Source organism: Vanacampus margaritifer, chromosome 4 (assembly GCF_051991255.1).
Source record: "Vanacampus margaritifer isolate UIUO_Vmar chromosome 4, RoL_Vmar_1.0, whole genome shotgun sequence".
Lineage (NCBI taxonomy): Eukaryota > Metazoa > Chordata > Actinopteri > Syngnathiformes > Syngnathidae > Vanacampus > Vanacampus margaritifer.
In genome coordinates, this window is record NC_135435.1 from 11,934,559 (window position 1) to 11,956,327 (window position 21,769).

At 38.4% G+C, this 21,769-nt stretch overlaps 1 protein-coding gene across 14 annotated transcripts in view; it reads right to left on the minus strand.

The window, feature by feature from the left end:
• Window positions 1-21,769, minus strand: part of baz2ba (bromodomain adjacent to zinc finger domain, 2Ba) — a 105,557-nt gene that overhangs the window by 21,915 nt on the left and 61,873 nt on the right. For 8 of the 14 annotated variants that reach the window (XM_077563726.1, XM_077563732.1, XM_077563723.1 and 5 more), the window contains exons 4-18: window positions 18,697-18,888; window positions 18,445-18,606; window positions 17,102-17,289; window positions 16,786-16,995; window positions 14,811-15,416; window positions 12,528-13,278; window positions 10,067-10,336; window positions 8,423-8,483; window positions 8,223-8,331; window positions 7,476-7,577; window positions 6,600-6,822; window positions 5,656-5,748; window positions 4,652-4,713; window positions 2,695-2,760; window positions 1,955-2,020 (exon numbers count right to left, since the gene is read on the minus strand). In XM_077563726.1, the coding sequence (XP_077419852.1) occupies window positions 1,955-2,020; window positions 2,695-2,760; window positions 4,652-4,713; window positions 5,656-5,748; window positions 6,600-6,822; window positions 7,476-7,577; window positions 8,223-8,331; window positions 8,423-8,483; window positions 10,067-10,336; window positions 12,528-13,278; window positions 14,811-15,416; window positions 16,786-16,995; window positions 17,102-17,289; window positions 18,445-18,606; window positions 18,697-18,888 (3,161 nt within the window). The remainder of the gene's footprint in view (window positions 1-1,954; window positions 2,021-2,694; window positions 2,761-4,651; window positions 4,714-5,655; window positions 5,749-6,599; window positions 6,823-7,475; window positions 7,578-8,222; window positions 8,332-8,422; window positions 8,484-10,066; window positions 10,337-12,527; window positions 13,279-14,810; window positions 15,417-16,785; window positions 16,996-17,101; window positions 17,290-18,444; window positions 18,607-18,696; window positions 18,889-21,769) is intronic. The other 6 variants (XM_077563734.1, XM_077563731.1, XM_077563733.1 and 3 more) reach the window with 2 other exon arrangements.

Genomic DNA, 21,769 nt, shown 5'->3' on the forward strand with positions numbered 1-21,769 from the left:
AACTACTATGTTACTGGTGAGGCAAAACTGCACCAGTCGAATTTTGTGTGCTACTAGTATGATTAGAGAAGCACTAGATACTACAGTCATTTTCATCTGATGAACAGTTTTTGACTCACTAGTAATGTGGTTATCTTATTAGTATGCCAAAGTTGTCCCACCATTAACTAGTTAATTCATACATGGACCTTTAGATCAGACATTAACTAATTTGCTCTCAAAAATGTATAAATACGTTCTATTTTAAATTAGTGCTGTCAAAGTTAAAGCATAACTGATTAATTAATCACACAAAAATATCGCATTAATCATGAATTAATTTTGACCGCAGATAATCCTTTAGTGTATGTTTAAGGTAGCACGAGTTGTTTGAGCAATAAATATAATTACATGCATTAAAGTAAAGCATTTAATAAATCTTTGCGTATGACATTTAGAATATTTGTTCCGCAAAATATTGGAGTCATTTTTTCCCATTTTAAATTACGCAAGAAATTCATTGATTAGAAAAAGAGGAGGATGAGCGTGTGCAGTGGATCAAATTTTTTTTTTTAAAACGTCCTCATAACATTAAATGTCAAAAGAATTAACACATAACCGGTGCTCTTCAAATTTGGCGTGAAAAAAAAATATTGATAAAAAATTTACGCCCAAGTACTAGTTTATGCACTTTGTCCACTAATAAAAGACATCAGCACAGTAGTGGAACAATTGTTTATTATCCTAAGGTTTAATTACATATTAGCTGAATGAAAGTGGCACTAGTAGTGTGAAAAGTCAAAAACAACAAAATGTCTACATACATTTGTTCTACTACTATAAAATTGTATTCCGATGACTATCAAGGATAGCTAATAAATAATACTTTTTACAGTCCTTGTACTCGTATGCATTAGTGGAACAACTGTCTTACTAGCAATGTTTTTCCCCTCAGTACTGTCTTTGCTTACTAATAGTTTGTAGTGCAGTACAGCAGTTTATTAAAATTTGAATTGAGTACTTGTGGGCCAAAGGTGGCACTATAAGTGGGAAAAAAAAACATTACTCGTAAGACCCAGTTGTTCGATTAACTCATTCACTCCCCGCCATTTTCACAGAAGCAATCCTCCTTCACTCCCGGCTGTTTTACTGGAATTTGACAGATTTTGCAAGGCACACTGAATATTGCGTTCTATTGCTCTAAAAACATGGAACCTACCAAAAGAAAAATTAAAATCTCTTCTTTCATCAGGAAAAAAAAGGTTTTTTTCATCATGGCCCTGGTTCATCTCCTTTGCTCTGTTGCCACCTTCTGGCCATTTGTGTAATAACTACCATATCTTCAACCGTTATTTGCAGTTGAGAAACTGCATCAAAGCCTTCTGTATGCTATAGCATTAAAAAAATAATAATAAAAAAATAAACTATAAATACGTCTTTGGGACACTTAAAACATTTAAAATAGACTTTTTGGGAACATATGAGTTAATTTGGAATTGTCTACTAGTACATGGGCCTTAAGAGTGATATGAAGGATACTCAATCAATGTTTTTTTGCTTTGTTTTAGTTTTTTAACAATCCATGTATTTAAACTACAGTAATTTCTGGACTACAAGCCGCTACTTTTTTTCACTTACATTTGACCCTGTGGCTAATACAAAGGTGCAGCTTATCCATCAGATCACAATGGGGCGCAATATAAGGGTAGCGCAAGAGTGTCAGGCAGAGCAAAACAAAACAAGTGAGCCTAAATACAGTAGGAGAGAGAACGAGAATGAGACAATTTGTGCCCTCATTATGAAAAAGAAAGTAGTGGGAACCCGGTGCGGTAACATTAAAATACCTGCGGCTTACAGTCGGGTGCGGCTTATACGTGTAACAAACTCGAGTATTCCCCAAATTTAGCTAGCGGTCAGGTATAGTCCAGAAATTAATGTAGTGTTAAATTCAATCCAGGGCTTTAGTGAGTCATACCTTTATTCGTTTCTCAGCCTCCAATATTTTGGCATTGGCCGCTTCTTCCTTCTTCCTACGCTTGGCCTGCGAATAAAGATTCAAGTCAAAAACAGACGAGTGTCAATCAGTTTCGGATGAGCTCGGCTTTCGCCGTGACTTCAGCCCAATGTTTGCGGTTTGCGGTTTCAGCAAACATTCCATGCCCCGGGAATGCCAGTCAAATTTGTAGAACACTGCCAATGAATTATGTATCTCTTTAACACGTAATTGTGAAAATGTTGAAACCTCCTGTTAAGCGTGTCTTGTCAACCGTGTCGACTCAAAATTGATTTAGTCCTAAAACACTTTGAAGCTGCGGCATTATAATTGCAAGCACTTCTATGTGCGTCTGTGTATGTGTAAGCATCTCTGTGTGTTTGTGTGTGGCACCTTTTTTTTCCCCCCCATCTCCTCTCGACCCACTTACGCTGAACTGTTACTGTTGTCTGATGGGGGGGAAAAAAGACTTTTTCTGTCCAATTTAAATAAGGTCTGAAGAGGCACCAACCGCCATTTTAATATTCAACAGCCGTCAACCAAGACCAATTTAGCATTAGTTCCATATGGAATTATGCCTAAGAAGACGCAACGCCTCCAAAGCATGCCACTATTCCGTAATGAGCTTTAGGAAGATTAAAAACACTATACAGTAGTCGGAGGGGCTACAGTTATCCAGGAATGTTCTGCTTAATCAGGGGCTGTTGGGTCAGATTCTGTACCTCCAAAATTTGCTGTGCCCTGAGTTCTTTCTCCATCCGAATCTGCTGAATACGCTTGATCTTTTCCTGTTGGGGGGGAAAAAAGAAGGTATTTTTTGTAACCTGTAGATAGTGTTAATTTTCAATGCAGACATAATGTTTCGGGTCGATTTTGACTAATCAAATTCTCATAATTATTGTCTATATCAAATTATGATTGACAGACATTTTCAAAAAGTATTAAGTCTGTTAACAGATGATGAATCCGTAATGTCATTTTTACAGAAGAGTTTATATTTGACACCCCATAATTACTGTTTTAATACTTTCAATGTTACGACATTCCCCCATGGCTTTTCCAAGACATATTTAAAAAAAAATTAAAAAAAAATAATAATAAGAAAAAAGGCTTCAAGCTGTTCATTGCCAGTCCCCGTTAAAACAACCACATAGCTTTGGTAAATCGCTTTGACTTAATGCTAACGAACAATGCTAACTGCCATAGACGGTAGACGGACTTAACGAATAGTATCTGTGTCACTGTTATAGCAACGGATATTTGAACACAAATAGTAAATCAACACATTTAGACAGATAACACAGTCCTTATAGATATTCTTTATTGTCTTTGTGATTAATAATATTGTGGCTTACTGAGAAGTGTTTTACTGCACCATGTATGTCTGTATTACACTGCCACCAGGTGGTCAAGGCACACAGAGCAGAGGGAGCAGCACTATGTCCAGTGAATTGAAGAAAAAACACATTTGAGAAAAAAACTAATTATTTTGATTATTATTTAATTATATTAAATTTGAATTTGAATTATTTAAAAGGAGACAATTTAATCAAACACATATAAATTCATGAGTTAAAAAAGCCAAAATTAGCCAGAAGGCTATTTTCCATCTGTAGTGCCCTGGCCATGATGTTATAAAAAAGTAATAAAATACAAAAATATAAGTACAGTATAGACACACAACGCTCCAATTCATTTCAATGGGGAACAGATAATTTATGTTGTTTCGAGATTCTCCCATGACCCTTCAAAGACCAACAACTGCATGTTTCTGCTGGAACCAGTGCAAATGTGGTGGAAACTGATGGGTACTGATACTAGGTAACAGCATCGGGATTATACCTTGTTTCAAGGTATCAGTACTTGCAATGGAGGCTGATACACTTGTGGCCGTTTTAAAATCAGGAACTAGAAATTAGGTGAATAGAAAATTGCCAATAATTTCAGGTAATTTAAGGAAAAATGCTATATTGGGTTATCTAGGTCTTTCTCTAAAACTGCCTGTCATTGTTTTACTAGTGGTATTAGTACTTGCTATAGTAGTACCAGTGATTAGTCAAGAGTTGAGTACTCGTACTGGTATTGCTCTGAAAAAATAAAAAGTGGTATCGAACATCCCTAGTGGAAACTGGCACTTCTTGGGAATGCTCTCTTTAACATAGTTATTACTGTCCCATTAAAAAAAAAAAAACATTTATGGTATGAACAGTTTCACAGTGTCAAGACTCCCACCATTTTATCCTGATTTAATGCACACTGGTAAACTTAAACTCCATTTTAGTAGACACGGGTCAAATTTGACAGCGTAGGCAATTGTTATAACGCATGTACATAGGAATGACATTATTGTGTGAGTGTATTTTAGATCACTTTTATAAATTATATCACGTCAAAAAATGACATTTAGGGTATATTTATTGTTGTTAAATTAAATGCTTTTGACCTGAAAGTAAGTAAGACCTGAACAGTCAGAAATAAAAAATAATTGGATAAAATCACTTTACACCTCACGTTTGCTCATTTGGGCGAAAAGACACAAATGTATGTTTAATGCTGACGGTAAACTGAAAAGCAAAAGACTATCAAAATAAAGCTGCTCAGCATTTCTTATTCACACTCGGTTACTGATTTCCACAGGAAAAGAAATGCACTGGTAAGCAAACATGGGAGTCCACATACCTGCTGCTTGAGAATCTTGATCTGCTCTTTTTGCTTCCTTCTCTCCTCTGCTGCCATGATAGCTGCAAGAAGTCAAGAGAGTTTATATGATTAACTACAAAATTGACCTACACAGCTGGACTCTCAGATGTATTCCAGTGACAGATTTAGTAGCCCCTAATTGCTCCTGATAGGCTTGGTTGGCATATTTTATGCTGTCAGCTTCCACCGTCGGTGTGAGACAGATCCAGATGTGTGTGTCTGAATGTGAATTAGGGATTGGCAATCGATGAAACTCAAACACAATTGATTCTTTCTTCTGTTAAATTTTTCACACAGTATTACAATATGAATGGACCTAGTGCACAGTCAAAATTAAACTGCAAGTATGTTTTTGTTTCTCTAGTATTAGTTGTAGTTTACTATGTCAACATTTATTGTGTTGAAATGCCAAAAGGTGATCTTAATGAGTTCAATATATCTATTCACGTGCTAATCTCATCTGCATGGGGAATCACACTCCATTTGCTTTCACTGGTTTATATTGCTTAGCAAATGTATTTGACTACCCAGTGTTAGGTTGGTGTCACAGCTGCCACAAATTAAGAGCATTGCTAATTACCATTGGTAATTGTCATTTTATGTTTCTGTAATGGTTAATAAACCAGTATGTAGAAGCTCTTTAACCAAATGGTATTGTTAATGCTTAAATATAACAATCATTATTCACAGACTGTGTTCTTTGTTTTACACACACACAAAAATAAAAAATAAGGCATGTTAAACCGTCTAATTATGATCTTTTTTGTGTTTTACTGGTTGAATGTTGGCAACATTACTATTAGCTAGCTACCGCAGTCATTCTACTAGTGGATCGAATTATTTTATGAGTGAGGACAAACTGTGTACTACATGGACCTTAACTCAAACAGCTTTCACAATATCAATGGTCAAAGTTGTACAGTATTGAAATAGCTGACTGTCCAGAGAGAACGGACAAAAAAAATATATATATTTTTTTTTACCTTGCTGTTTCCGTGCCTCTTTGGCAGCACGTGCCAGTGCCTGCTTTTCTAGTTTTCTCATCATTTTCATCTGGGCTGCCTGTCGGGCTATTTCTAAACACCGGAAGAGAGAAAAATTGTCAGTGAATTATTTCTTTGCCTGACCTTCCTTTTCTGAATGAATGGTGATGAGTAAGTTGTGTTTGGTAGTGGGACAGTGGAACTAGGACAGTGGTGGGAAGCACTAATGCTTAGTTACTGTACTTAAGATTTTTCAGGTATAAATACTTTACTTGATTAAGTCGAACAACAACCTGTTGGCAAAATAGGCTCGATACTTTTTTTCAACGTCCATGAATGACGACACGGCATACGACCAGTAACAAAAAAAATTGCAACGTGGTTGACATCTTAAATGATTGAGAACATGGGAGACCTTTATTAGGTGGAAAATAAATGAAAAACAGGGGCATAGAGGCATGTGAACCAGTGAGCTTTAACAACATTTATACATCAGATTCAGACAATCAAGAAATTCCACATTAGCAGCCTAAGTGAATTTTTAATGTTGGCTTCAAGAATGACTTGAATGACAGTTTCTGGTGTTAAAAAACACACACAAAACATCTATTCTGTAAAAACACAATACAGGTAAATGTGTATTTTTTTTTAGTTTGTATCTTCAGCTAACTTAGCTATTTAGGCTAAGCTGAATGAGCACTTCTACTTTTACTTTTTATTTTCTTCCACACAGCTGTACCTCTACTTATTCAAAGTGTGAATGTATGTTTGCCACCTCCAATAAAGGAAAACTATCATTTATTCAAAATACAAGATTCAAGAATGAATTAATATTATTAAACAACCAATTGACAATACTAATAGTTCTGCTGCATCTGTTGTTTCTAGGACGATTATTTGCTAACATAAGCCAATAGATACCATAACTTATTTTCTCTACTGACCTTGAGCTTCTAATTTGCGCAGGAGTTTGACCTCACTGGGACTGGGACCTTCCGGTACCAAGGGGTCGCCCACATTTGGGGGTCGACCTTTCCTCCGCCGGTTAGCTTTGGCAGTGTCGCCCGCTAACTGACGTTCTGAATTGGGGGGACGACCCCGGCGGCCTTCCATTGCCAAGATGTGAGGAATGACATCCTCTTCCTTTAACAGGCTCCACTGTAAACCCTGGAGAGCCGGAAAATACACGCAGAGAGTTTGGGAGGGGGAAGTGGAGAACAAATTGTTAATATGCAACACTTGAAGAATTTAATTAGGAATCAAATCAAATCAATATTTCACTGGAGCTTTATTATTTTTTTCAATACAGAAGTGTTTTTTTTTTTCAGGTTTTTTTGGAAGGTATAGAAACTAAATAACATGGCAACACAGGCCACCTGTGGAAGTAAGGTCATCTGATTATTAACTAGGGTTCTGCATGTTTCCTGTCCCTGCCCTGACAGTGACTGCTGCATAGGGCTCAGCCTGAACAGGGATCAAGGAGAGGGGGTGAGAGAGGGTAGGGAAAGCCATTTAAGAATGTATTCCATATTAAGGATGTCCAGCATCAGGTCCATGTACTAGTACGCTTTTTATCCTCACTAGTAAGACAATTCAGCGCACAAGTACAACTACTAGTGTGTACTGTACCAGTAGATTTACTGTCTTACTAATGACATTACTCATAAGTCACAGGTGTTCTACCAGACTACCAGTGTGCCAAATTGTCTTGTTACGGAAGACAAAGAGAGTACTAGTTCATTGACCTTAAGATGGATATCGAATAAACACTGTAATGGCTTTCCATACGAGAGAGAGGGAGAGAGATGAAAGGCGTTCACCTGGGGTCCTTCTCTGGCTTCATAGAAGTCACCAACCCTGATCTTTGCACTGAAGCTAAAATTATCACGTGTGATGCCACATATTCCATTTCTGGATAGATACTACAGAAGAGAAAATAATAAATGGCGTTGGTTTAAGGCAGAAAAAATGTTAAATTAGCGACACAGTAAAGCAGCTGGGAGGCTAGACTATAGACGGGAGGGAGTCTACAGTTACAGTGCATCTGTGCAGGCCTTGCTTAATCATGAAAAAAGCCAGAGGACAATGATAAAAAATAAAATAAAAAGCAAAAGCTCTTATGGAAAGAAAAACAGTTTTGACCTTGAGGTGCACAATTCAGGCTCTTTCTTACTTCTGTGGCCAGACTTTATTTTTTATTTTATTATTTATTTATTTATTTTACAGCCTGCTGACTGATGGATGAGCAGTGAGTGTATACTATTGAGCAGCCATTTTTCCATTTGGACCACTGCACTAAAGGCAGTTTGACAATCACTGTTGAACCAAATAAACATTATCTGCAGTGCACTGTACAAATGAGGCCAAAGCTGTGCATCCCAACACTATCCATTAATCATTGCTTTGTGGAAGGAGATGTGAGGAAACTGGCACAAGAAAGGACGCTAAGAATAACATCTCTCACTATTAGGGTTGCTGGAAGCAGAATGGGAGTACATGTGGGACAAATGTGGATATTATATTAAAACTAATGAGGCACATTCATTTGTTTGGGCATTCATAGATACCTTCATCACATCTGGGTATTGTCGCAGTTTCTTGCCACATGGTGCGTAGTAGGCTACCTCCCCCTGAGGCCGCCCTGACACGTTTTTGATTCTTGTTTCTCTCCGCCATCTTGATTTTTAGCAATTACAAAAAAAAAAGTAATTAATTAAAACCACAAACAAAAAGCATGTGAGACTGTACAGATTTAAGTGAGCCGTACCCCAACTCCAGAGGTGTCATCAAATCCTTCTCATCCATCACCCGCTTCCGCTTCCCCAAACCTGTGGGAAAAGATTAATATTTTTATAGCAAACATACACTTGCGCAAAATGGCACACATGCAATAATATTAGGGGTGGTATTGTCCTAAATAGATTATGTAATTTCTGTACAAATTACGTATGCATGCTCAAGAGCTGAAATGCTGGCATAATAATTAACTTTTCAAATGTAGAATTTAAGAGTGATGTTTGATGTTCGAATGGGTTTGAATCAGTTGGAAAAATGTTAAAAGAGTTAATGTGTAAAAGATGTTAATGTGGGCATTTTATTGCAAAATGTTGGGACTTGCGCGGTAAGATTAAATGATCTGAAGAAATGCGGAAGGAGGTAAATATGTAAAACAGCTCTCAAAATTGGGAATTTTATAACTGGGAATGTGTGAATTTGAGCAATGCGATCGGTAGTTCCCAAGATTTGAATGAGGTCAATATTCTTTATTGGAAGGACTTCCATCACTCGAGAAATGCGGATGGAGGATGTCAATATTTAAAATCTCTCTCAAATGTGGGGGTTTTATTATAAACATTATGGGAATATTTGGAATGTGATAAATAGTTACCAAAATTACTTATATGACTTGAATATTCTAATGGTTTAAATGTATTTAATTTTTATGTCAAATGTCCAAAATGGAGGTACATAGGTAAAATATCTCTACAATCTGGGAATTTTAGGTGACAATTATGGAATATGGGATTGTAGATAAATAGTTCCCAAGATATATTGAATGAGCTTAATATTTTGAAGTTAGAATGGTTTCACTTCAAGAAATATGGAAGGCAGAGGTAAATATGTAAAATATCTCAAATAAATTTGGGAATTTTATTAGAAAATTGCATTTTGAGGAATTTGGGGATTATTGAAATGTGGATCCCAAAAGAATTATGAATAGGATGAACAGTGGTGTGGGAAAGATGGGGAACTTATTTGTTGAATGTTTCATTCACTTATATGGTGGAATTGTGGGAAAAGTGGGTCCTTTCTGGAAAGTGGAAAACAATTCCTAGCATGTCATGAATTTGTTTTCCATCTTTTGAAGGTGTAACACTGAATGAGTTGTAGAAAAAACATTTGAGGCAGAACAACGTTTACGTGAATGCTGTTCATCACGCACAATTTCCAAATTCTTGTCTAAAGGGGTCTGAACGTTAATAAATGAGAATTAATTTACAACACATAAAACTGGCAAATGAACAATGCTTTAAAGAGAAGCCGGAGCACAAAGGCTCCACAACGATGACTGCTTTGGCTGAAAATATGTCCTGCTTTCTCTGATGTGGGTAAGTAATCTTTACACACTGATACTGTGGTGCCAAAAGACTACTCTCACAGGCATGCCACTACAAGACCTTGACTCTCCGGTTACTGCCTTTGTACTCTTCTAATGATTCCTACTTCAACATATTGTGTTATAGAGCATAGGCCACGCTCGATTCTGCAGCTTTTCTTTGCGGTATCGTATATGGCTTTAATGATGATAAAGTGAACATCTGCTGCTTGCAACAAGTCAGCAGGAGGTACCAAACCAATCTTCATCCCTCTTTTTTCCCAATGAGTCTGCATCAGATAGTTCATGCATTACCTAATGGAGAGGCTAGGCTGTAGGAGGAAGAGCCAGGAGAGCTGTGATAGGCCAAGGCACTGGAGCTGGTGACAATAGCGGGCGTCTTGATGACCTGGAGATTGAGAGGGGAGCAGCTGGTTGCCGTGTGATTGGCTGAGGTGTTCAGTAGTTCTGGGCCTTTGGTTAGCCTGCGGGGAGTCGTTTCTTTCTTTGACGAGCCGGATGACAGCGACTTGGAGTCCTTCGCTTTCTTCCCAGAGATGTCACTGTCGGAGTTGCTGTCTGACTCTAGACATACGAAAACAGGAGATCACAATAAGCATGGGGTACGGGCAACCGGCTCTATAATATAGATTAGAGATTTTGAGGTGCTTTCATCTTTTTTATGGGTTTTTACAGTATACAGACAAGCAATTCAAATGTTATATTTACACCCTCAGTGTAGCTGCAGCATGTTGGGCAGCACTTAGAACTACTGGGTGATAAGCGGGATATTTTAGAGCAAGAAGGAAGATGCAGAGGTCCCCAACTAAGCTCCAGTAATAGCTGTTGCTCCCAAAGAGCAAAGTGTATATATGCCTTTTAAGTGTTGTTGTATGCGCTGTTTGTATGTATGTATTGCTGCTCTGCATGTTTTTGATAGCCCATCTACGGCATTTGACATTATATGCTATCATTAAGCTAATAGAGATTTGTTAATACAAATTATATGGTTTGGTTAAACATTTTAGTGTTTAAATATACGTTTAAGGTAATTATCTTTTGTTGAATACTCTGTATGTGCTGCTGCTCCACAAGTTTTAAAGAGTTGTTTGCAGGTTTATAAATGTATGCTAATTTTCATTACAGTGACAGTCTTAGAGCATTTACGCGATGTTAGCAGTAAGCTCGCGGACAAGAAATTGTATGCTTTAGTTCATCATTTTGGTCAGTTTTGCAGTGGACTTCTACTAAGTGTGACAGACAGAATCAAGCAAACTGTTATGCCTCTTATTTGGAGAACTGTGTAAGCAAGCCTTTTTGTTTCCCCAAAGTATCGTTTTACAATACAGGCACTATAGCAATACTAAAATAAAACTGTTCTAATTAGCTTAAGTGTTTTTGTAATAGTTTCAAATGTGTGGCAGGGGTAGATAATAAATAATAATAATAATAATAATAAATATATATATTTATAAAAGGTTTTTCACCTTTTGCAAGTGGTTCTCGACAGTTTTTAAGCGATGCTTACAGAACATAACACATTCTGTTACTACTGTCGTGATGCTTTTACGTCTTTTATATGATTGTTTTTAACGTAACAACACCAATCTTTTGTAATTGATGTAAACAAAACAATATATGTTGGTCAAAGAGCAAGGTTTTTCCACCAGTGTGAATGTTATTTTAAATGGGCTTTTACTTGTACAGTGCTTCTCTTCCTTCAAGGTACTTATTTTAACACTTTCTCCTCATTCACTTTTTGATGTAGTATCGGGATTAAATAGTGTTTCAACATGGTCACATGTCTCAAAATTTCGAGCTAGGCAAACAACCAATGTGCCATCCGAGCCATGTTGTAAAGCTTCACATAAAAAATCTGTCTCAATTCTTCAAGGGAATATTGATCCATTACTCCTTGATGGCTCAAGTTACAGTACTTGGAAAGGAATTATGACATGCTGTCACACTTCTCAATCCAAAAGTGCAAACATGCTTGATTTGTGACAAGTAGACCACGCAAGAGCTATAATGGTTAAAGCTCCCAGGAATTGCGCACAGTACCTTGCAATGACTTGCTGTGGACGATAATGAAAATTAACATTCAGTACATGTGAAAAAAAAGAAAGAAAAAAGAAAAGATGGAGATTCGTATGGCAATCCCCAACTTAAAGGCATCAAGTTGCCAGTTATGGTTTTCCACAGAGGGACGGACGTTGTGACTGAAAATCCAAAAATAATGATGTGTGTAAAAATATAATCCACATTTCTTTATGTAGATACAAATGTCCCTGCATTTCATTATTATATTTATTTTTAACATTTAATTAGATGAAGCTAGAGCACACAGGGAAAAAAAGTGATTCAAACTATGTTAAGAAGGGATTTGATGAAAAAAGTAAATTAATTTCCTGCCAAAAGTAAATGAATTTACCAGATCATTAGTCCATTTTTGATAATTCGGTGCAATTTCATGTAATATTTTTAATTTTCAAAAGAGGCATTTAATGGCTTACTGCACACCAGTGGAGCAAACGAATGACACAATTTGGATTTTAAGTGAAGCGACCCTCTGCTGAAGATGAGGAATACAATTTTATTTTAAGAAGTGGAAACTCCGGTTTGTCAGCTGAAAAAAAAGAGTGTAATATTAACAATTTAAGGGAAAAAGGTGGTAAATTTAAAACAAGCTCAAAGGTTAGCAAAATCAAAAATGGCCCAAGGGTTTAACGGAAGTGTTAAAGTGTCAAATACGGCTGCACAAAAAAAGCACCTATACCTGACAAGCTGTCATCAGAGTCGTCATCCTCTTCCTCCTCCTCTTCAAGGTCATCATCCTCATCATCTTCATCATCACCCGAGTCATCAGATTCCTTATTAGCGGGGAGACCGGCCGCAGGGTTACAATTACCGGGTATCCCCACCCCAGGAATGCCAAATCCGGGGATGCCGACACCCGGGATCCCGATCCCCGATTCTCCTCCACGAAACAAATCCACTAAAGACTGTACTAAATGGTTCTGAGAGAATCCTTTCCAGTTCGGTAAAGTCCCCGTTTGTCCCGGTCCTTGTGCCGGGCCTGGGGTCTGTCCCTTCCCCTTGGGGATTTTGCTCTTTCTGGATCCATAGGTGGCGGCATGAGGTGAGGTAGTAGGCGGCTGCGACGGAAGCCCGACCTGGGCGCTTGTTTGGGTCCTACTCGCCCCTGTGCTAAGATTGACAGGCATTGACCCACCATCAGAGTCGCGCTGAGGGGACTTGCCTTGAGAGGGAGAGTTTTTGCGAGGTTTGGTGATGAGGGCCAAAGGTGCGTCCTGAGTGGTGCTTTGGATGACTCCATTAGGTTGATTAGGTTCAGGAAGCCCGAGCAGGGCGCTCGAGAGGAAGAGGTTGGAGTGATTGTTCTGGGGTGGAGGAGGAGGCAAAGCGGGTGGCAACGGAGAAGAAGACAGAGACTTCCCTTTGGGAGACTTGTTTGGCCCCTGCTTCCTTAGCTCAGCTGGGAACGTCTGCCCTTGGGACATGAGAGTCTGGGAACAGGAGAAGAGGGGAGAGAAAACAAGAAGAGGCAGGGAGTCGAGGGGGGATGGCAAAAACGAGAGGCACAATGAAAGGTCAGAAGAAAAATGGGGAAAATGGAACAAAGTGCAGTTGCTCGAGCTGTCAGTTTGTATCACGGTTGATTGTTTGAGCAGCTGACTAGTTTATACACTGACACCAAGGTTCCTTTTGTCTGTCTTGAAAAAAGGTTACGTTTTTGCATTGCACTTTCAAACAAATGTGATATGAAGTGAAACAAATCAATTTCATAGACCGTGAAATACAGTAAAATTGCTGAGAACCACAGGGGGAATTTAGGCCACTGTAAGCCTCTGTACGCTTGTAAAAGGGAAAAAAGGGAAATAAGACACACACAATAAGATGATCTCATTGCCTTTAGCCAATTATTGCCATGCTGTCATTCAAATGTAATCTTAACAGCATAATTTTTGCTTTGAAAACGGTCTGAAAATCTTTGAAACACAAATTTAATTAGATTCATGTATCAACTAGCAGTACCATGATGGCCAGTATAGTATACTTAAAGGTTACAAGTGCTTCCTATGGAAGCATAATGGTTCATTAACTGTAAAACAGATAATTCAGTCAAGAAACAACATAAAAATTGGTTTGGGAATTTTCATTCTTTAAGTTTCATTCAAAACTTCACAGCAACCATTGGTAAAAACCTTATACTCATTAAGACATGATAGCTATGAGATAAAAAGAAAACAAAATTATATAAACTACAGACTCCACACTCTTAGAAATTGGTTTTGAATGCTGAGAAACATTGTTGCTGAGCCTAATTTTTGATTTCTGATTACTGATGATTTAGGAAATGCAGTGATATTACAGTGACAACACAAAGTTATTTTAGCTTCATAATTTTTTTTTCTGTCAATGGTTTCTTGCTTGAACCGACAAATGTTTGGGAGCAAGATTGAGAGGTTGATAATGCTGAATGAACTGCACACAAGAAATAGTAATGGCGGGGAACCTGAGCTATATCATATCATGCTTCATCTTTGGCGCCTCTGCTATACTGCCGATTATCTAGCGATTTTTTAAATTTATTTTTGCTGCTGCAGATATTTGAAGGTTTTTAATTGGCATAACCTTACTGCTAATTTACTGTAACATTCGCCCGTCAATTATTACATTATAAGCCCTATTTTCATTTCAAACAGGCGCATCTTTATTTTAATGATGGCACAAGTCTAGTTTATCATGTTTGGAACCACATTGCACCTCGTTGGGGATTTTGTCACATGGAGCTGCCGTGCCTCCATCACATCTGGCAATTTGGTGACAAAAAGTAGACTAGATTTTCAACTCGCAAAAAGCAGGTCTAAGTAGTGGTGCAATGCAATTCTGTGGGCTTTTATTTTTTTATTATTATTATTATTTTTTTAATGGTCACTTATCACAGGTAGGTCTGGACCATGTACACGCAAAATAAAAGTAACTGTTTGATTGCTCGGCTTTCTCTTAATCAATTCAAATGAGTTAGTTAGCTTACCTGTTTCAGTCTAAACTCATTGATCTGTGCAAGTGAGTCTTCTAGCAGTTTCCTCCTGTTGTTGGCTTTGGCACTGCCCGTAGCAGCGTACTGAGGTGGCTTCAGTGAGGACTTGTGGGGGCTCGTTACAGATGAGGTTAAAGTGAAATCCTTCGGGGAGGTAGACAGCGGGAAGGCCGAGGATGGGGGAGAGGGCACCGAAACAGGCTTGGGGGAGGAGGAGAGGGAGAGGGGCAGGTGCTGAGGGGACGATGAGGAGGAGGGCAGCAGTTTGGGACGTTTGGGAGATGCAGAGCTGGCGAGCATATTTGGAGAGTGGGTGAGAGCGATGGGGGAGGAAGACTGAGAGGACTCCCTGTGGGGCTGGCTGAGGAGTGCCAGTGACTTTGAGTTGGCAGCCAGACCAGTGGACTGGATCACACTGAAGTGTTGTTCTGGTCTGGATCTGGAAGAGTGTATAGCCAGTGGTGACAGGACAGGGGGAGACACAGAGTGGGCTATGGGAATCAGGGTTGGGGGGTTGGAAGGGATTGTTGGGATGTGGTTGTCCTGGGCTTCTGCTGTGTGGACCCCAGAGTCTGTCTTTCCAGTGATTGGTATCAGAACCTGGGGAGGAAAAAGACATTTAAAAAGTCATCTTAAACTAAGGAGTTATGAACTACTTAAGCAAATGTTGAACCTCAGCCAAGCACATTCAGCATGAAATTGTATTCATTTATTCCCAACAGTGTTAGTTTCATAATGTTACCTTGCCTACACTGCTTCCAGTACTTGTACGTGGATGGTTTTTTTTTGTCCAATCAGATCTTAGCCTCTTTGTGTTGCTATGTCATCTAATCTGCCCATGTCCTTTAGTATCAGTGGTGCTAGCTACCAGATCTTGTCCTCTGATTGGTCAAAGCAAACCTGTTACAGGCAAGTTTGACTACCTAAGCACATCTGTATCGTTCTGCCAAGTCAACCCAAATTTTTTCTTTGCAATAATACTTCCTATGCTCTCCCAGTAGTCTAAACAAGGTTTTTTTTTTTTTTTAATTAATATTGCATTTATGGAATAGGAGTTAAGCAACAAAAGCCACCTGTTTTTATCAATATTGGAGGCGTACATTTTGCCCCTTGCCATCGACTGAAAATGACATCAGTTGCTCAGGACTCAAGTAACAACCAATCTCGACTCAGCTTGCGGACGTTACACGACCAAACTCAAAAAGTAGTTGAGCCGTGAGGTTCTGAATGAACCCCTGCCCGGTTCTTTTATCTTTAATGCTCGTAATACACTAACAGTAATGACCAGAAGACTGCATATTCTCAGTTGAACTATTTACTGGATGCAAGAAAGATGGATGCAAAAAAGATCAAGTACACAGTTGTGGAGCCCTTTTCTTTTAATATGCTATGTCTTGGCCACTCACCCACACAGGGGGTGGCACAGCCTAGCAAATGAGAAAATGTGTGACCTGATGGTCTTAACAGGTTTCAACTAGATAAATGTGCCAGAGTGAAGATAGATAGGAAGACGCCACGCCAGGACAGGTCACAGCAAAACAACGGCCTAACTCAAATCACCTATCTAATCTAGGCCTAATCTAACAGGTTGTTACTTGAGTTCTGAACAACTGTGATGGCATTTTCAGTTGAAAGCAAGTGCCAAAATGGCCGCCCCCAGAGATGGATAAAAACAGATGGATTTTGCTGCTTAATTCATATTTCACAATATTAATCAGAATGCCGTGTTTAGAATAGTGGGGGCATAAAGAAAATTTTGGGTTGACTTCCTCTTAATACATTTTTTTGTCATGTTATTAGATAAATATTGATTTGCTGCTCCAGTTGCTTGCTGTTATTATAAAGTGTCTTTGTATAGATTTATGGTTTCTAACTTTCTATAATTCCAACATTGGTACTAAAAGGAGGATTAATTAGTCCCCACTGAAGGCCAAGGTGCCCGCCACTCATGTTTACCATTCATATTTACCTTTGCTTTCTTTTTTATCTGTTTCTCAGAGTCAGACAGTTCACTCTGTCTGTCTTCCTCCTCATCCTCGTCTTCATCATCGTCCTCTTCATCATCTTCCGCGAGGTCCTCCAAATCACTGCTAAGGGACCCATCGCTTGAGCTGTCTGAAGATGAGCCTGTTTCACTGTTACTGATGCCAGGAGCATCTGCTGCTTTCTTACGCTGCCTCTGAGTTGAGAAAAGGACACAATAATCATCACTATCTTCATTTGACATAGAGTATGGTAAATAGGTTGTTTGTTTTAACTGGTAAAATTATTACAGTACAACTTACCCTTTCCTTAGTTTTCAGAGCATGTTTTTCCACAATCTTAGCTGGGCTATTCTGACAGGGACTATTGGAGGGCTCTGCTTTTTTGGTTAGATTGGTTGATGCCTGGACAGGGTTTGGACTTATACAAAAGCTCCCAGGCTGCGTTGCAGGTGGACAGACACTGCCGCCATTTACCGCGCCATTCACCCCTTCAAACATAAAGAAGAATATTTGTTTCACCTAATAACTTCTCAGAGAATGTGGATACACAGTCTAATAAAATATCTGGAACCAAGTACAGAATGGACTGAGGCAAATATTGATTTGAGCATCTAACTCATCAGACCTGCTGGCTGCAAAATATACAAGGGCAATACTAACGGCTAACATAATAAAAGAGAAAAAAGATTGAGAGGAAAACCACAAGGTGTGTGCGGCTGGATCAAGAACAACTAATGTGCCTTGAAAATGGGATAACTGATCAGGAGAAGGGAGGATGATTGTGAAATTTGTGGCTACTGTGAAAACTACAGGAAAATGTCACTTCCGTTATATACAATTGTGATTAATATTTTGTGGAAAAAAATGTCTCTGCATTTGTGCATGAACAGCATAAATAGATATGGGGCATGACTTTTTCCCTTCCCAGACCGCAGCAATTCTGAAGAATATCCTTCAGTTTACATATGAGAGTCTAAATGATTAACTCCCAAAGAGTTTTGCTTTTTAAAAATAAAATAAAATAAATAAATATTTTTGCTGTGATGCTACCAAGGCGGAGGAGGAGAAAACAAGAAGAAGGAGGCACATAAAAATGTGATGATCATAAAACCAGAAATACAACTTTTGGTAATGAAACAGTCTCTTAAACTATACCTTATGTTAAGGTTCCCAAGCACAAGCAGTAATGTCACTTTTATATTATATACTTGAAGTCCTGCTTTTAAGTCATATATATAGCACTACTGGACACATTTTTTTTTACTAGTAAGACAGTCATATTGTACTAGATAGTTGTGTGCACTAGTCATCCTAGTATTGTGCTGAATTGTTATAATAGTGATGACAGGGGCATACTTGTGCAAGGAGCTTAAACTGGATATTAACAGTATTAAAGAAATGCTGTCCAGCTTTTAGTTTTATGATGCTGGAGTGAATGGTTTACCATTTCATGCGGAAGATTCCGCTAAATCCAAATGAATTTATTGATTAGCCTTCTGCAATGTATTGTGCTTGTCAATTGTTTTTTCACTGCAAATTTCTGACTTGCAAACATTTCATTTTACTTACTACTGCAACATGAAATGGAAATGTGATGTAACATGCTCTCCATCATTAAAGCAAATGAGTCTAGTGTCACATACCTTTAGGTGGCTCTTGGCTATTCTTGCTGGGCATTCTAATCTGAACAGGACTGGCGCTATGGTTTGGCTGAATATGGGGGGTAAAAAATGGAGGGAAACCTATGAAAGAAGGAAGAAAGGCAGCGGCTCCTCGCCCATGAGCTTCAGCAGCTCGCCACCACTCTGTCAAGAGGGGAACCAACACCGTGTTACACAATTCAAGGGACAAAAATCAGTTGGTTCCTGTGTTTTTTCACCACCACCCCAGCTTACCAGACAAGGCTCCTAGCTGGGGGTGGGCAGCCAGAGCAGCTGACATGCCTAGGGAGCCAAGGCCTCCAAACTCCGGCCTGCCCACTCCAGCAGTGTAGAGGGCCCCAAAGGCTGGGTGGTTCACCAGAGGAAAGGCACTTGACAATGTGGAGCCAATGAAGGGCTGCTCTCCTGCTGCTCCAAACAGACGGCCTGGGACAAATCAAACAAAGTGGAAGCATTCAAATGTGGTCATAGTTGTGTATGTAGAATAAGTGCTGCAAAACTTTTGAAGTTGGAAACTTTCCATGTGAGTACAGGTTCATTTGCATTTAATCTTTTACAACTGATTTAAAAAATAAAAATAAAAAAAATCGGGACAATTTGTGTTCAACATATCTCCAATACATTTTATTAAGAGTCATTTGAGGGCAGTTTTATTTTCTTGTATTTAAGCACAGTGTTACAACTTACAAAAATATTAAATATACTTTTTAGAAATAAAACTGCATGGTTTTGAGGAATATTTCTGTCCTACTAGGCTACTTTTAATGTTGGTCGCAATGGTGGTATTTCCTTTTAGGTGGGACTTGGTATAAGATTTTGACAACCACAGATTGAGACTTTTTTTAACACTCTGAGCCATAAATTGAATAATTTGAGGGTACTGACCAACTGCATCAGCATGAAAGTCTATACTGGTGGAAATGTGTCATCATCCTGGACTATTGTGTACTAGTATGAGCTCTAGGTTTCCAAATGTCAGAACACGGAAATACATCGAGATACTTTTTGCATGGGTGAGAAAAAAATGCGTGTATAACCATTTCCTATCCTTTTGGTATTCAATTTCACCGCAGAAGAATACTTCATCAACATCATCGTCGCCGAGATTTTTCCTGAGCACAATCATTTCCGACAGGGGCGGCTGCCACGTATTACCTCCTCCAGGAGTCAGATGCAATTTGGTGTGAGCATATTTCATGCAAATTCAATTTCTGCTCTAGAAAAGGAGAGCACGCCTGCATGATGCCTCTGCATAAGCAAGTAATACACATGCGGGGAAAGTGATGACTGAAGAAAAGGAGTGTGTTGTGCAAGGTGCAGATAAATATGTCAAACTACTATGCACATACACACACTAAAAAAAGGTAAAACAAATTTGCAGAACTGGATTTTTTAAACTTATGCACGATGGATAAAGCTGTTTGAGCATTTATCCGATACCCATCTTAAAGTCCATGTACTTCTGAGGTTTTTGCCCTCACTAGGTAAGCCTATTTAGTCGAGAATTGGTGCAATGCTAACATGCTAGCAGTTGTTTTGCTAGCAAGACAGCCACCAGTGAACAGAAAGCACTGTGGCAAAACGAAAAGTATTTTACTTACGCTGGCCCGTTCGTTATAAATGTAGTTCAGGAAAATTAAACACAATTTTTTGTAAACACTTTCAAATATGTCATTGACTGGGTTTCACTTCCACTTACATTAAAACAGCGTAGACGAGTACTTTATTTAATTTTGCATTTATTGGACTTTAAACTGGTAGACATAATGTAGGCCCTAATTTAAGTATATTCCTGCTTTTGAAAAAAATACATTAAAAACAGTTCAACAACATTGCTTTAAACACTTGTAAATTCAATATATAAAACATAATTACTATGTTTTTTAAAATACATCAATAACAACAATAAAAATAACACAGTCGGTATTTTAGAAATGTTGATATTAATTGTACTTTATTGGGCATCAATACAGTGGAACCTCAAGTTAACAGACCCAGAAAAAACTGACTCCGGATTTAACAAACAGAAAATAAGTATCCAGTCCACCCAAAATGCAGCTTTGTATTGTAACTATCAATGTCTATCAGTTCCATAATTAGCCGCCATTAGCCACTGCGCTGGCGTAATAAAGAATGGTACACATATTTCCGGGTTGTGCCGCTGTTGTCACAGACAAAGTAGACTAGAGCATGCTCACAGATGTGCCTCAGTGGTGGCCATGTTGGTACAGCATAGACAACTTTCCCAACAAAGGCAATGCGTGGACATATGCGGTTGTTGCTGGTTCTGGTGACAGTCAAAGGCAAGCGATGCACATTAGGCAAAGCACGAACATTAGCTTAGCATCGGTGCAAGCACGTAGCTCAAAAGGATCGTGTTGTATCTACCTTCGGTGAAGAAAGGTCGTGCACTAACATCGAGGCTCTAGCCACCAGCTGCATGACATTATTATTGGGATAAACTAAACTTTTGTAATAGTTTCAAGCTTTTTTCTATTTATTTAAAATTTCAGGTCACAAAAAAATATTTCAATTTCAAGGAATTCGTTCGTTAAATCAAGGTTCCACTGTATAGTGTGTCTGTAAAAATAAAAAAGGGCTCTCTCTCTAATCTGATGAAAATAGCTTTAATGATTAGTTGCAACAGTAACATCGCTATATGATGGAAAAGTAATTAACTCATTCACTCCCAGCCATTTTCACTGAAGCAACCCCCTTTGCTCCCGGCTGTTTTACTGGATTTTGACTGAATTTGCAAGGCCCACAGAATATTGTGTTCTATTGCTATAAAAACATAGAACATACCAAAATAAAGATTACAGTGTCTTCTTTCATCAGGAAAAAAAGTATATTTGTATCGGTTTCCGTTTTTGCAGCAATTAGCATTAGAATATAGCTAAGTTTCATCATTATTCACAAACCGTTTGAAAATACTGGAGAAAAGAGCTTGTTGCAACATTGCCCTAATTGATCTCTTCTACTTTGCTGCCACCTGCTGGCCATTTTTTTGTAACAACTACCATTGCTTTAAGAGGCTGCATCAAAGCCTTCTGTATGCTCTAGCATAAAAAAAACAATGTAAAAATACATTTTAAAATAGTTTTTGTACGTTTTTGAGAGCAAATTAGTTCATTTATTATTGAAAAAGTAATGCTCATCAGTAATGCCGTAACTTATAATGTCGTTACTACCATCATTGCTTCTTGTGCTAGTAAGTCAGATTCTACTTGTGCGCTGCATGCCCTTCTAGTGACAAACAGAATACATACCTGGACCTTAAGAGTATATTGGATATTGAATGAATGCT